Genomic DNA, 16,291 nt, shown 5'->3' on the forward strand with positions numbered 1-16,291 from the left:
TACAGGAGGAGGAAGGGTCCCACACAGGTGAGATGGTCAGGTGCCCTGTCTTCAGTCTTGTGTCCCACATCTTACAAGTGGAAGATGGAGTCATGAATATTTATTGCTTTGGGGCATGATAACAAATATGTATCTTGATACTGGCTCCATGTCCAAACCAGTCCTTATCAAATCACAATAAAATGTTGTTGTCATACAAGCAGAGTATAATTGCCCATTTCATTTGGTGTTTACTTGCACACTGATTTGTTCACTGTCAAAGCAAACTGTACATACGTCTTAACTAAAAATATGTGGCTGACTTAAATTATAAACAATATTTATGTCTTTGAAACTGAATTGTATTAAATAAATGTTGGCCTGACTCATCTCTCCCCCCCCCCCCCCCGTCCAGTTACACTTTTCAGGTTGTTCAGGGAAATGCAGACATATTCTGGAAATTTCAACGTTACAACTTGATTGTTGAATACCACGGTCGGCCTGCTTTTGCCCCACCTTTTATCATCATTGACCACATTAAGCTGTTTCTTAGACGAATACTCAAGAAAATGGAGCACAAGAAAGAGCACATGGGTAAGAGGTAACAATAGAAGGATTCAGAACAATCTGAGGTCTAGTTCACAAATGCACACACTAGTTAATTTTTCATAATTTGATACCTCATCCGTGAAGTGGGAAATTTCTACTGAATAGCATTGCATGATAGCGGATGTGAAGTAGAATGAAAGTTTCTGTCTGTGACAGCATAGTCACGCATACATGTCACTACTTGAAGCTCCTGTAATGAACATGCAAGTGTGAACACTGGAGAGCCAGCATGGTGTAGTGGTTAAGAGCAGTGGTTTGGAGTGGTGGAGTCTGATCTGGAGAACCGGGTTTGATTCCCCACTCCTCCACATGAGCGGCGGAAGCTAACCTGGTGAACTGGATTTGTTTCCCCACTCCTACACATGAAGCCAGCTGGGTGACCTTGGGCTAGTCACTGTCTCTCAGCCTCACCTACCTCACAGGGTGTCTGTTGTGGGGAGGGGAAGGGAAGGTGATTGTAAGCCGGTTTGATTCTCCCTTAAGTGGCAGAGAAAGTTGGCATATAAAAACTAACTCTTCTTCTTCTTCGAATGACACACTATGAATGACAGATTATTTCTGTTTTTGCATGCTCTCATTAGCATACTTTTGGACAGTACATTCATAGTAGAGAACTGACCCCATATATAAATGAGTAAGAGATCTTGCTTGTGATGCACACAGTCGCTGGCAGGATTCCCTGCACTGCCTAGTGTCTGATCACAGTCTGTCATTTTGTTTCTTCTCATGTAGAAAGAGATCTGCCGGAAGTCCTGGATCAAAAAATCATAACCTGGGAGATGCTACAAAAAGAAAACTACCTGGCAAATCTGGAAAAGAATACAAAAGAAAGCAACGAAGAAAGACTAAAGAAGATGTCAGACAAGTAAATATCTAGGGTTCAAGATTTTGAAACCTGCATTTTGATACTGGGAGCCAAGACCAGATAGGCAGACCCTTCCCTAAGCTTAACGGGATAATTCAAAATTACTTGACATCATTATTCTAAAAACTCATTTTGTATGAGCTCTATGGGAATGCAGCATTAATACAATCAATGTGCTGTGCATATTTCACGACCCATGGGTAAAAGTAGAGGTGGCTTCCTAGGTAATCCCAACATGATCCCGAGGGAGCACTTGGGACAAGCCATAGGCTATAAACTCAGCAGGGATTGAATGGAAGTGACAGTTTATGAAGTGGTGCCTCCATGTGGGATCGGTACATGTGTCTATCACAGTTCGCACAATAATGGCTGCCTAGAACGTGAGTAGAGAGAATTGCAGGCCACATGGCTCGGCTCCCAGAGACAGAATGGACAAATGTGAGGTGGGCACGTTCATGCTTGGATGCATTAAGTATGTGGGTAACCAACCTTCACCAGAGTAAAACCACTGCATGCATTGTCCCAAACATGCCGCATGGTCTACAGAAGCTTATTTGTAACCACAATTCTTCTTTCATTCAATGCTATTTTTTTTTTAAACAGGGTGAACAATCTTTCAAAACATTTTAGTGGTTTAAAAGAACAAGATAAACGGCTTCGATCGTTGGAATCACAAGTAAGAATTCTATTTTTTTGCTTCCGTAATGTGTTTCTTCATTTTAAACGCTCCTACGGAAAATTTTTAGAAAGTTTGAAATTTAAATATGTTTTTTTCCTCAGGGCAGACAGATAGGCATCATATCGCTAATATGATCCACCCCTTTGTGTGGATACTAAAATCCACCCAGGTATCACCTAGGTGCTTCTGCAAAATCAGGGGATCTGCCAAGTTTGCAGAAAAAAATCTTAAATGAGAGCCAGCGTGGTGTAGTGGTTAAGAGTGGTGGTTTGGAGAGGTGGACTCTGATCTGGAGAACCGGGTTTGATTCCCCACTCCTCCACATGAGCGGCGGAGGCTAATCTGGGGAACTGGATTCGTTTCCCCGCTCCTACACACAAAGCCAGCTGGGTGACCTTGGGCAAGTCACACTTTCTCAGCCTCACCTACCTCACAGGGTGTCTGTTGTGGGGAGGGGAAGGGAAGGTGATTGTAAGCCGGTTTGAGTCTCCCTTAAATGGTAGAGAAAGTCGGCATATAAAAACCGACTTCTTCTTCTTCTTCTTCTTCTTCTTCTTCTAAATAAACACACATAACACTTTAAAAGTGCCAAGATCATGTGAAACCGCCTTACAAAATCTTGTCCACCATTTTGGGTTGCCCAGGCAACACAAAATAGTGCAAGGTAGCCTCATGAATTTTTTTAACCCTATTTATGTTTTATTTAATTGCTTTTGGAGGTGAGAGGGGACAGAGGGGGAGTTGGGAAGAGGAGGAGAGGCTGTGGGGGGCTCGAAAGGGGAAGACCACCACATCTATGAGACGGCCAGGAGGATAAAGGAGAGCCAGGAGGGATCGGAGAAGAAAGTGGCAGCTAGCAAGTGGGGAGTGGGGAGAAGATAAGTGGAGATGAGCATGGTGGGGAAGAATGGGTGCCAGAGAAAACTGGGAGGGAAGAGTGGGGAAAGCAGTAGCCAGCAAGGTGAAGGGGAAGCAAAGACAGCACGCAGCAGGAGACCAGTGGAGAAGGGTGGAATTTTCTCTTTACTCGTAGGTGTGTGGAGGATCCTGTGTGTCAGCTTGTTTGTTCTGGGCAAAATAGGAATAGCTAATAGCTTGATTAGCCCTGACCTGGATGGCCCAAGCTAGCCTGATCTTGTTAGATCTCAGAAGCTAAGCAGGGTCAACCCTGGTTAGTATTTGGATGGGAGACCACCAAGGAAGACCAGGGTTGCTGTGCAGAGGAAGGCACTGGCAAAACCACCTCTGATAGTCGCTTGCCTTGAAAACCTCAAAAAGGGGTCGCCATAAATCTGCTGCGACTTGAAGGCACTTTACACACACATAATAGCTTGATTAGCTAATATTTTAGTAAGGATTTGGTCATTTTTTGCATTATAGGAATTTGTTAACCCATCTTTAAAAACATGAGGACAGTTTAGGACTCTCTTTTTTAGACCCAGTGGGAAAAGTAGACTTTATTGGCTCTATCATATAGTTAACGTCACATCCCTTCCCTAATTTTGTTCCTAGGGATTTCTGTCTTTTTTCTTTGTTTTAGTTTAAGCCAGGGGTGTCAAACTTGCATTTCTTGAGAGATTTGCAATTCTGCAGGGCTGTGTATATTGTGATTCTGTACAGCCGCAGAATTTAAGATGCTTTCCCAAGGCACAGAAAGCAGGGTTTTGCAGTCAGCTGTGAGGGCCGGATATGATATAAATGTCATTTGGTTGGGCCAGGCCATGTGTACCAGCCCAGATTAGTCATGTGTACCAGCCTGCAGTGGGCTTGTCAGACCAGATTGGAAGGGTGTCTGCCTCAGTTGGTGAGCCCGCAGCATGCATGCCAGCACAGTTCAGGAGCAGGGGGTGGCTGCCTCAGATCCCACCTTCTGATCCCCGCTGCCTGCGGTCTGGGGCCTCTGTGTGAAGGGCCCATCCAGCTAGTAGCATGGATTAGAAGGCCCTGCAGCCCAAGGAACTTCCGGTGGTGACGCTGGGGTGAGTGCCACGTTCCCCCAGAGCTCCTGGGGGGAATCCAAGTTTGCGTTAAATAGGGGTGATTTACTTCACCCCAACCCAACCCTTGAAAGTGGGTTGGATAGCAGGAACTCCCTGCAGCCCTCTGTGCGGTTTGACCTCCTAGATACTCTGAGGGAGCTTCTTTAAGTCCCCCAGAGATCTAGATGCCGGTCCCGCGGGCACTAAGGGAATACAATCGCCAAAACGCAACTTCGGCTGAAGACTCTACCCTCCACCATCTCATTCACAACATAAGGATAACATCAAGATAAGCACCTCACCTCCAGACGCCCAAGTGAGTACATAAGAATTCTTCGTCTCCTTACTGGTGTATCAAATAACTGAGGGGGTAGAAGAAATATTCCCAGTAGCCTTGGTCTTCCCCAAATGTAACCAGATGAAATTGGTATATAAGATCCACCAGTATAAGTGGCAGGAACCTTATCAAACTGATCAGCTATAACCAAAACAACGAGCCAGACGGATAGACTTGTGATGGATTGAACTCTTTGCCAATAAGATGCATGTTTTTAGAGGAAGGGGAGGGAGAACAACTTTCTGACTTCCTGGTTTAAAGAGTCCTCCAGCCACGTTGTAAAACAGGGGATATCCAAGACCAGAAGACACTCCGTATTGTTCACTCCCTCTCTATCATCTGAGTAACAACAGAAACCAACCCGCAGGACCGGAAACACGTCTCACTCGCGTTACATCGTTAAAGTTCCCGAAGGAAACAACCAGCGAGAAGAGGTGGTAGAAGGTCCGCAGTGTAAGGAACTTCCGGAGCACTTCCTGCCTCTGCCGATCTAGAGCGTCCGGGAAAAAAACTCGTTGGTATTTTAAAACTTTAAAAGACTATTTCTACGTGGGAAATTGCTCTATTTGACCCGGAATTTTTTTAAAGCTGATCAGTGACTCATCCTCTATTGATTGCTTGTTGGACCTGCCAGAGGTGACTCTCTTTCCAGCTTCAAGCATATGTAAATGTCTGGACCCCGCCCTCATTCTGGTTCATTAAATAGCCCTGCCTTTATTAAACTTAAAGAAACTACACAGAACACCATGGATAAGAAACTACAAGATATGTTAGCCAAACAATCGGAGGCTAATGCCAAGCAGTTTGAACAGATGTCCACGCAGATGGCACAACTGACTTCTATGATGACTACGCTTAGTCAATCGACACAAGCCATTAACCAGAAATTGGATGTTGTAACTGAAACAGTCCAAATGAATATCTTACCAAGAATACTCTTCCTGTTCCAAAATTTACCTATAATTTCACATATCAAATATTTTAATATTTGGAGGAAAGACATATTAAACTTCATTTGGCAAGGGAAGAAACCGAGGATTGCATACAAATACCTAGTGGACTCTAAAATTAGAGGAGGTTTTGCGTTACCGAACTTTCAATTATATGCAGAAGCGGCTGCTTTAGTATGGCTAAAAGAATGGATTAACTTATCTAATATACCACTGTTAGATCTAGAAGGATTCGACAATATAAGTGGATGGCATGGCTACTTGTGGTACAATAAAATTAAGATACAAGCATCATTTCGTAATCATATAATCAAGTCCTCCTTATTTCATGTTTGGATGAGGTACAAACATATTTTGGAACCAGTAACACCATTGTGGATCTCACCTCAAGAAATGTTAATATTGCGCCCACTTAGACCAGATAAGTTTTTAACCTATCAAGATTTGATTGTTTGGGATGGGACAAAATATTCAATAAAAGATTTTCAGTTTTTAAAAGAAGACTTGCAATGGCTCCGATATTACCAAATTAAATCTGTTTTTTTGCAAGATATGAAGAATGGATTTGCCAAAGATAGGTCAGTTTTTCACAAACTCCTGTTAGATAAGACTCAACTGATCTCTAAAATGTATAGTCTTCTTTTGACAATTTACTGTGAGCAGGAAACAATAAAACCAACAATGATTGATTGGGCGCAAACTGTGGGACATAATATCACTTTAAATAAATGGGAGAGACTATGGTCAAAGGATTTGAAAGGAATAAATGCACAATCAATTTGTGAGAATATTTATAAAATGATGTACAGATGGCATTTAACACCTAAGAAAATTGCAAGGATATATAAGGTGACTTCCCCTAAATGTTGGAAATGCAATAAAGAAATTGGTTCCTTTTATCATATGTGGTGGACTTGCGACAAAGCTAAAGACTTTTGGGATATGATTTATAATGAAATAAGAATAATTCTTCAAAGAAATTTACCCAAAACACCGGAATTGATGCTACTTAGCATGATCCCAGATGATGTGATAATACAAAGGACATTTTTGATCTATGCTACAACAGCTGCAAGACTGCTGTATGCAGCTAAATGGAAAGGGGCAGATATTCCTGGAAAAAAAGACTGGATCATAAAAATGTTTGAACTGGTGGAAATGGCAAAACTTACAGCTACTTTAAATCAAAAGGACAATGAGCAATTTATGGGGGAGTGGGAGGTTTGGTTGAAATATTGTAAACATGAATTAGGTCTGGGAAAAATGGAAGATTACTTATTAATCTGATCCAGGTGATAATATTAATGTTAATAATTACTATTGAACTGATTATATAGTTTAGGAGTGAAAATGTTATGATTTCAGTGGAAATAATTAGGATCAGAACTTATCATGACAGAATTTAACCATTTTATTAAGAGGCAGACGGAGGTGAAGGGGAAGTCAAAAATTTTCTTTTTTCTTTTCTTTTTTATGTTTATTATTATGTATTTAGAATGATAGCAACATACCCAGACATTTAAATGTTATATCTTTAAACTGTTGCTTGTCTAATGGAAAAGATATAAAACTAATAAAAATTTATTAAAAAAAAAGAAGAAGGCCCTGCAGCCCAGAATCAGGAGTGGGGGGGGGCAGGGGTGGTGGCTGCATCAGTAGGGTTGCCAACCTCCAGGAAATAGTAGAAGATCTCCTGCTATTACAACTGATCTCCAGCCGATAGAGATCAGTTTGGCTGGAGAAAATGGCTGCTTTGGCAATTGGAGTCTATGGCATTGAAGTCCCTCCCCTCCCCAAACCCCACCCTCCTCAGGCTCTGTCCCAAAAATCTCCCACCGCTTGCAAAGAGGGACTTAGCAACCCTATGCTTCAGCTCGCTGGCCGGATAACAGTGCTTAAAGGGTCGGATCTGGCCTGCGGGCCTTATCTTTGACATCCTTGGTTTAAACCTTGGCAAAGATCCATTTCCTATGACCTCTACTGAAATTGAAGTGCAAGTACATCAAACTGCCTTCAGAATCGCTTGTCATGTTTCACTGAAATGGCAGTTCTGTTATCCCCTGCCCTTACATAGCTGCTCCGAGATTGTACAAGCAGTCTGGACCCTGACAAAAGGGTTGAAAAGATAAGTTTAAGAAAACATGACGTTCTGTCTTCATAGATCTCTTAATTATCGCAGTTTTGAAAGGACAATGAATTGATTAATCTTGAAACCCTTTACTTTGTAGATCAACTATTGCACAGTTATCCTTTCCTCAATGGCAGATACCATAACCACAAACAACTTGTTTTGCAAAGGAGCAGCTCTGAACTACACATGTGAGTAAGGTGCTGACAGTGGTCCCTCAAACTAAGAGAAATCTAACAGTAGAAGCCTACATAATGTGGTCAGTTTCTTTTCTCAATACAATAGTTCTATACAGCACAGCATCATATTATAACAAAAAAAAACCAGTGTAGTACAGTGGCAAAGAGACTGCACAATTGAGTTCTAAGCAGCCTGCAGCAACAAGATTTGCAGTGTAATACTAGGGTTCTAGGAGGGAAGGCAGCATGGTACAGCCCAATCTTGTCAGATCTCGGAAGCTAAGCAGGGTCAGCCCTGGTTAGTATTTGGATGGGAGACCTCCAAGGAATACCAGGGTTGCTGTGCAGAGGAAGGCACTGGCAAACCACCTCTGTTAGTCTCTTGCCATGAAAGCCCCATAAGGGGTCGCCATAAGTCGGCTGCGACTTGACGGCACTTTACACACCCACTAGTGTTCTACCTTTCAGTATTATATGCAGCAATGAGGTTCACTGTGTCATCTTGAGTCAGTAGCTCTCTAAGCCTCCTCTATTTCATAGGACTGTTGTGAAGATAAAATGAGGAGGGAGAAACATGCAATTCTACTTGTACAAGAACATCTTATAGGACATTTATGAGATCCTATGCGATGGCAGTGAAGGCTCTAAAAGAGTATAACGCGGCCTCCGTTGCACCCGCTAACTTGTGTCCAGCACCATTATTTAGGACAATTAGGTATTTGACCATTCTTTACGAGAGGTCCCAAACTGTTAATAATTTGGCAATCAACTGTGAGGCTTTTGCGAGCTATTTTGCAGATGAAATCTTGTCGCTCTGCCCAGACCTCCCCACCAATATTGATACAGAGAGTGAACTGGAGGCCCCTTGGCCGTCTTCAGGTCCTGTTTTGGACCAATTCAGCCAACTCTCGCGGTCCAATGATGATAGAATTTTGGCTGCTGTGAAGTATACCACTTGCCCCTTAGACTTGTGTCTGTCATGGTGAAACTAGCCAGTGGTGGCGGTATATGGGCTCCCTGAGGGATATTATTAATCTGTCCCTCATTTCAGGAACTTTCCTAGGGGGATTGAAAGAGGCAGTGGTTAGACCGCTCTTTTAAAAAGTATCTCTGGATCCTATTGATCCTGCCCACTACTGACCAGTATCCAACCATCTGTTCCTGGTTAAGGTAGCTGAAAGAGCGGTAGCAGAACAGTGTCAAGGTTTCCTGGAGGACACATCGACTCTGGACTCATTTCAATCCGGCTTGGCCCTGGGACAGAGACAGCATTGGTCGCCCTCACAGATGATCTCCGGAGACAGCTGGATCAGGGCGGGTCAATGCTGCTATTACATGGTCGACTGTGTCAAATGCTGCGATCTGAAAGCAGCATTTGACACAGTCGACCATGATCTATTCATCCTCTGCCTTGCTGAAATTGGTATTCATGGGACAGCCTTGCAATGGATGATCTCCTTTTTCCAGGATCAGGGACAGAGGGTAGTGCTAATGGAGAGGATGTTACCACGACAACCATTGGTATGTGGAGTCCCTCCACATTGGTATGTGGAGTCCCTCAAGGGATGATCCTCTCCCCAATGTTATTTAACATCTATATGTGCCCCCTTGCCCAGCTAATCTGGAGTTTTAGACTGGGTTGTCATCAGCATGCGGATGACACCCAGCTGTATCTATTGATGGGCAGCTGGCCAGATAAAAAAAGGTAAAGGTTCCCTGTGCAAGCACCAGGTCATTCCTGACCCATGGGGTGACGTCACATCAAAACTCTCCTCAAACACCACATTTCAAAGGAATCTTTCTTCCTGTCAGCTTTCTTCATTGTCCAACTTTCACACCCATACATAGTAATAGGGAATACTATGGTGTGAATTAATTTGATCTTGGTCAAGGCAAGACAAGACATTTCTTTCTATAAACCTGATAAAAGCCCCAGGTTTGCAGAAAAATCTGAACTCCAACTAATAATACAATAATAATAATAATAATGGCAGGTTGGTGGAAAGGAGAGCAGGAAACGTTTATGGGGGCTTTCAGGAACAGGAAAGAGTGGGGGAAGAGGAAAATGAGATCCCCCCTCATAAGACCTTGTGGGTCCCCCACTTGTAGATTCTCTAAATCTTTCTAGTAACAGGTACAGAAGAACAAAGTTTATTTTGATTTTTTGAAAAAAGAAAACAGATGAATAGGATTATATGGGAACACCTTTAAAGAGTTACTTCATTATATGGTTTAGCCCAATAACTTCTGTATTTAATGTTTTCATTCTAAACATCTCATTAGGTTTCATAAATACTGACTCTCATCAAATGCCTGCATCAGAAAGGAACGAAGATGGAGAATGCACTATTCAACTTCAAGATGACATGACGTATATTGATAACTGACACTCACTCCCAAAGCGCAAATACTGGCTGTGTTGCTGATTGACTTTTTGGCATACTTGACATGCTCTTCAGTTTCCTAAAGGATGGTTTCTTTTAATGGCAGCATGCACCTCTGTTCCTTACAATAGCGAGATAATGGATCAAATCAGATTTTCAGCTGAAGAAAAAAGGGAAGAGAGGATCCCCTTTGACCACCCAAAAGGGACCATGAGACCAGCGTGTACAAAAGCCATGTGCGTTGGGAGCTCTAGTCAGGAGGAAAACGGGGCAACGTTGAACTAAACAGTTGGCTGGATCCAACCCAACACCTTCCTGTATTTAGCACTGCATCTATTAGACTTAAAAGTATTTCTTCCCATATTTGCAGAAGCAGTCAGAATGTGTACCAAATACCTTCTCTGTTTACTTTCCCTAATACTTATCCTTTCCAGAGGTGGAAGCATGCCATATTAGTACTCTTTTCTCAGGCTTCCCACTATGCTCTTCCTTTCAAACATTGGTCCACATTAGTTTAGAGATAAGAGTTACACTCATTTCAATTCTCGGAGGATCTCTTCTCCGCTTGCCCTGGGCCTTTTATCGAAGGATAATCTTCCATCCTATTTGGATTCTCTGGTTAGTCTAAAGTTATGTAGAACCTTTATGCATTCAAGATTTAATTGCCCTTTTTCAATGGTTTTGCTGGGCCGTATGCTAGGCATCCTTTTTCCAGACTGGCTGTGTCCCTGCCCTCTTCAGTCAGCGGACTCCTTGGTACATATCCTTTTACAATGCCCTTCTACGTTCCAACTTGGGCTAAAATGGATTATGCCGTTTTAATAAATGGTCTGTTTTCCCGAGCAACTTTAGAGCAAAAGGTTCAGTTCCTCTTAGAGGACACTGACCCTTAGTGTACCTACTTTGTTGCTTGTTTTTTAGAGGCTGCAGAGAAGATTCGAAGGGAGGTGTCTTTAGATGTGGGTCTTATTGAAGTGTTATGGTTTTATTGTTCAAGACCTCGGTCTACGAACAGGGGGTAAGAAAGGAAAACGACCACATTAGTCTTGCTGGTAATGTGCTCGCAATCCATCATGGCTATCACCATGGTCTGAGTAGACAATACTGACTTTGATGGACCAAGGGTCTGATTCCGTATAAGGCAGCTTCATGTGTGTGACGCTTGCTAAATCAACTATGACAATCTTTAATTATTTTGTCTTCACCAACACATTACTTCTCTATCCAAGGAACTGTTGTTACAAATGATTTTATTCTCATAGAAGTTTAGGGCTCTTTTATATGCAAACACAAATGATCAAAAGCTGGACTAAAGCTAAATTCTCAGTAATCTGAAGGACACCTCCTCACACACACATATTTTAGTCAGCATGGTATAGTGGTTAAGAGCGGGGGCTTGTAGCAGTGGACTCTAATCTGGAGAACCGGTTTGATTCCCCACTCCTACACATGAAGCCAGCTGGGTGACCTTGGGCTAGTCACAGCTCTTAGAGCTCTCTCAGCCCCACCTACCCCACAGGGTGTCTGTTGTAGGGAGGGGAAGGGAAGGTGATTGTAAGCCAGTTTGATTCTTCCTTAGGTGGTAGAGAAAGTCGGCATATAAAAACCAACTCTTCTTCTTCCGATCTCTGGCTCTCTTCTCTCTTAAAGCTGATTTGGGGTTATGAACAGGGGCATCCAGAGCTTAAGAACAGTAGATGGGAGCAAACAAAGTAGGATTTTAACATTTACTAGTAGATAGGGATGTGAATTTGCAAGAGCGTTTATGTGTGAAATAGCTGGAAACCCATTACAATATTGTACAACAATATGAAAATAAACCAATATGCTAATCCAAAATATATCTTTGAGAATATGGTACTTGTGAGCAACTGGTTTTCATAAACAGATGACTACTTATTATATAGACAGCTGTAGCTTTAGGCTTCGATATATCATGTATGCTTACCCTAAATAAACTACTGGTCCATCAAATTTGTCTGTGCAAGTAAAGCAGAAAGTGAACCACTTTTGAGAGTCCTTTCCTAGCAGTGTGAGAGAGAGTCCTTTCCTATTCACATGGAACATCTATACTTTATGGATTGTAGTTCTGCAATATGAACTCAGTCTTAAATGCCGAACTCAACAGAACTAACTTGGCATCACTCCCAGCACATACGCAAAGACACCCTCCACAAGCATCTCCAGACTATCTTGGCACAGCTCCAGCCTTTAACAGCTGCACAGCAAACAGAAATTCAACACGTGAAACTCTTTCTAGCATAGAAGCATAGTGAATGGAAGTGTTTTGTTTTCTGATAGACATGCAGCTTTCAGGTCTGCCATGGAAAAGTAAGATGGCAATTTTCCTTATTCCAGCAATGCAAAGGCTTTGGAAGCCTGGTCCTCCCAACAGCTGAGAACAAAAACCAAAAAAAAAAAGAAGTGGCTCTAACGAAACAAACCATCTGTGGAGGCAGGGTCTCAAAAATCATTGCTGGAATTGGTTTGTTGCAAAATCAGTGGCCTCAGCCCGCCTTCCTTATTCCTTCAGCCCATCTTTTGGCCAATGGCAGCAAAGCAAATCAGAAGTGTATGGATGGCTCTGAATGGAAAGCCTGCTTAAGGCCCTTAATAGCCAAACAAATGCACTTAGGCCAATACAAAGTCCCTAAACCTTAGCCCACAGGTTTTCGATAGGGAGGTAAGGAAGTTGGAAAGTAAAAGAGTTTGACCTTTTCCCCAGATTTCACAATTGAATGAACTCTGGACTGGATTTGGTTGCAAAGTTTTAATTTAGATGCCCCCCAGATGACTTTTCCTAACTTTTTCTTCTATGATCTTAATTTGCTTTATGATTTCAGACCATGCCTTCGGCCTTTTTGTTAGGTCGGTATAGTCAAACACCAAAGGAACAACGTATGTGCATCTGTGGAATCCCGTCTCTGGAGGACATATTTCATTATGTCTTATTATGCCCGTTTTATAGGGAGCCCAGAGCAAAATTTCTGGATGGGTTACTGAAAGGCGTAAACTTCTGTTCCGAGACCAAAAAACTGATTTTTCTACTATCAGACTCTGATGCACATGTGACTCATAGAATTTGCTCTGGCTGCTAAGAAGAGCCCTCAAGGCCACAAAGAAGGAAATTGTTTAGGTATAGTGAGAACACTTTTAGTTTTAATGGATTTTCCTCCTTTTATTGTATGATAGATTTGCGATTGTGTGATAACTATTGTTTTACTTTTTATCCTGTAACTAATTTTTAATCAGTTTTCTTAGAATTTGGTAAATATTTTAGGATACTTTGTAATGGCCTATGGCTATACAAATAAACTCACTTGACTTGACTATGATCCTAATTTTTTCATTAAATGTGTGTTAAGTGCTGTCAAATCGCTTTCGACTCATGGCGACTCTATGAATCAATGTCCTCCAAAATGTCCTATCTCTGACAGCCTTGCTCAGGTCTTGCAAATTGAGGGCTGTGGCTTCCTTTATTGAGTCAATCCATCTCTTGTTTGGGTCTTCTTCTTTTCCTGCTGCCCTCAACTTTTCCTACCATGACTGTCTTTTCTAGTGACTCTTGTCTTCTTGTGTGACCAAAATACGATAGCCCCCTTTTGGATGTGCACCTTAACGTAGTAAGGGGTTTTGTGTGTGTCAGGGAAGCTGAGAGCAATACTGTAAGGGGTCTAGACTCTATCAAGAGACTAAACTCCTAGCAGAGTCACTCAAGATGGAATGGGCTCAGTTGAGACACCAGATGAAGATGCATCCACCCCCTTAAGGGATCAATGGCCACATCCACAGAAGAGAACAGGCAGTTCCAATGGGGATGGGGGCAGAGGAATCCTTGAAGGTTAGCTACTGGGCAGCAGCAGTAGTGGAAGGTGACACTGGCGGATGATCCTTCGTAGACAATGGCAGCGCCACTACAGCTCACCCTGGTTAGTACTGTGCAGAAGAAGGCACTGGTAAACCACTTCTGACCAACCTTTACCTTGAAAACCCTATGATGAGACAATCAGATTAATCAAATACCACACATTAAAAAGAAACATGATTAAATTCAGACTGCCTTTATTTCCCCCCTCCCCATGCTGTTACTGCATGTGTACATCTTCCATTTTGTGGCTCACCAGAATACAGCTTGTGCTTTTACTTTCACTGGCAGTCCAGAAAGGTACAGGTTAAGCCTTTGCTCCACATGATCCCAATCAAGCATTTTGGGCCTCATCCACATAATATGTTTCACCAGTTAAGATATTCAGGGATGGGGTACTAGTCAACAGATAGTGTACAAATGGCAAAGGCAAAGCAAACACTTCAGCAATAAATCTCCAGAGGAGAAAAATTCTGCACTGGGCCAGAGGATCTGCTCTACCACTTGAAGTATGTCGTGTAAACAGACGTTCTGTCAAAAGACAGAAGTTTATGCTGTCACTGAATCTATTATAAGCATCTCTAGAACACCTCAAACAAAATTTCTTCTAGTTTTGAATCTACAGCACAGAGGGATATTCTGGGGAAGGTAAATGGAACAGAAGGGATATTTTCAGTCATCGTTCGAAGAATGCTAAACAAAACAAGCAAGTTGCCCAACTTATGCAAACTTGGCAAAGGAAAAAATGTCAAGGAAACTTCTCTGCAAAAACACTAGAACACATATGCACGTATCGCTCTCCAGCTTCTTTAAGAATCTTCCTCCTCTTCGTCCAGACCAGCTTTGGGTCGGATATGTTTCCTGCTCCGTTTCTTGCTGCCGTGGAACCCCACCGTTACCACTGTTGAATCTTCATGGGCCACAGCAGAATCTGTGCCGGACCCTTTTTGAACACCCAGCTCCTCCAACTTCAACGGCTTTTCATCTTCCACTTCCTTTACTCCACTATCTAAGTGATCTAGTCCAATCTTTTCATCTTCCTTCGGGTTGCTAGACTTTTTTGGTGGTTTTCCTTCGAGCGCCTGCTTTTTATCAATAGGCTTGGCCTCTTCCTCCTCCTCCTCCCTCACAGCTGGTCTTTTCCTTTCTGAGCCATCTAAGACTGCCTTTGAGGGTTTTGTAAAGACAATCTTTCCAACTCCAGAGCTGGAGGGATCCTGGTTGAAAGGTGGGGTGTAGCTTTCAGAGCAAATCGTGCTTTGTTCTTCTCTACTCTTCTTCAAGCCCTCTAGAAACTCCATGGCAATCGATCGGTTCGCCTTATCGCTGGTCTCTGAAACACCATCTAAGCTGTACTTTGTCCAGCGTTCTGGGTGTGCCACATAGTCAGGCACCGCAGGAGAGCTTTTAGGCGGCGGCGGTTGCCTGCTTTGTCTTCCAACGTTTTCTGCAGGCATCTTGTTTGAAAGGTTGGGTGGAGGCAGAGGGCGCTTAAACCTTCCATCAACCACGTTGTCTTCAGCCAGTGAGGGCACTGCACGTTTGGCTGCCCCTTCCAGACAATCAAAGATGCTTTGGCTGCGCTGGGAGAAGCTTGAGCTCATGCCTTTCAGGTGAAATGGCTGGACGTGGGGCCTACCAGCGCTGCGCTGAGAATCACCACTTTCATCAGATCCGCATCTTGCATCGTCCAAGGCTAGGGGTTCTTCAGGGGACACTGTATCAACTTCAGCCTCATCTGTGAACCCAAAGTCATCTGAATCGGAATCGCTCAATGAAACTGTGTCTGAGGGAAGGACACCCTCATAATCTTTGTCCCCACCAGCCACTATACCCACAAAAGCTTCACCCGCGCCTTCATCTCCCATCTCTGGGCAATTGCTTGGCTATGCTAACTTGGATGTGGCCCTGCTGCAGAAAATTAAGTTTTCCAGTTGTCCAGGGAGTTTAAAGCCTAGAACAAAAAGGAGCAGTTCAGTTCAGCTATGAAAAGTTACCCAGAACAGTGCAACCAGATTATTAACCAAGGCTAGCCAGGCAGAACATATTCCTCAATACTGAAAGACGTACATTGGCTCCATTCTCTTAAGTGCATTATTTGGTGCTTGCTTTATTGCTTCTATTTTATATTGGACAGTTACTGTTTTCTAATCATTATTCATTTTTTAAAGTTGGAAAGTGGGATAGATCTCTTAAACAAACAAAAAATAAAATACAATGAGAGCTTTCCCTGAGAATCTTCCGTTCACATCAAGAGAGTTGAAAGCTAAAAATGCCAACAAAAGCATAGAAAATCCAACTGCCCCATCTTTACAACTAAACAGTTCCCTCTTTTAA

The 16,291-nt window shown here is 42.7% G+C and overlaps 2 protein-coding genes across 2 annotated transcripts in view; one reads left to right on the forward strand and one right to left on the reverse strand.

The window, feature by feature from the left end:
• TRPM5 (transient receptor potential cation channel subfamily M member 5) overlaps positions 1–7,725 on the forward strand; it is a 116,036-nt gene extending 108,311 nt beyond the window's left edge. Inside the window, exons 22-25 of the mRNA XM_056851954.1 lie at positions 395–573; positions 1,321–1,453; positions 2,057–2,129; positions 7,627–7,725. Of these exons, the coding sequence (XP_056707932.1) occupies positions 395–573; positions 1,321–1,453; positions 2,057–2,129; positions 7,627–7,725 (484 nt within the window). The remainder of the gene's footprint in view (positions 1–394; positions 574–1,320; positions 1,454–2,056; positions 2,130–7,626) is intronic.
• A 6,948-nt stretch (positions 7,726–14,673) lies between these two features.
• On the reverse strand, positions 14,674–15,846 carry TSSC4 (tumor suppressing subtransferable candidate 4). The gene has a single exon (XM_056851457.1). The coding sequence runs from the start codon at positions 15,820–15,822 to the stop codon at positions 14,764–14,766; it is 1,059 nt and encodes a 352-aa protein (XP_056707435.1). The 5' UTR covers positions 15,823–15,846; the 3' UTR covers positions 14,674–14,763.
• Positions 15,847–16,291: the final 445 nt, after the last annotated feature.

The sequence above is a fragment of the Euleptes europaea genome, chromosome 6, assembly GCF_029931775.1.
Source record: "Euleptes europaea isolate rEulEur1 chromosome 6, rEulEur1.hap1, whole genome shotgun sequence".
NCBI lineage: Eukaryota > Metazoa > Chordata > Lepidosauria > Squamata > Sphaerodactylidae > Euleptes > Euleptes europaea.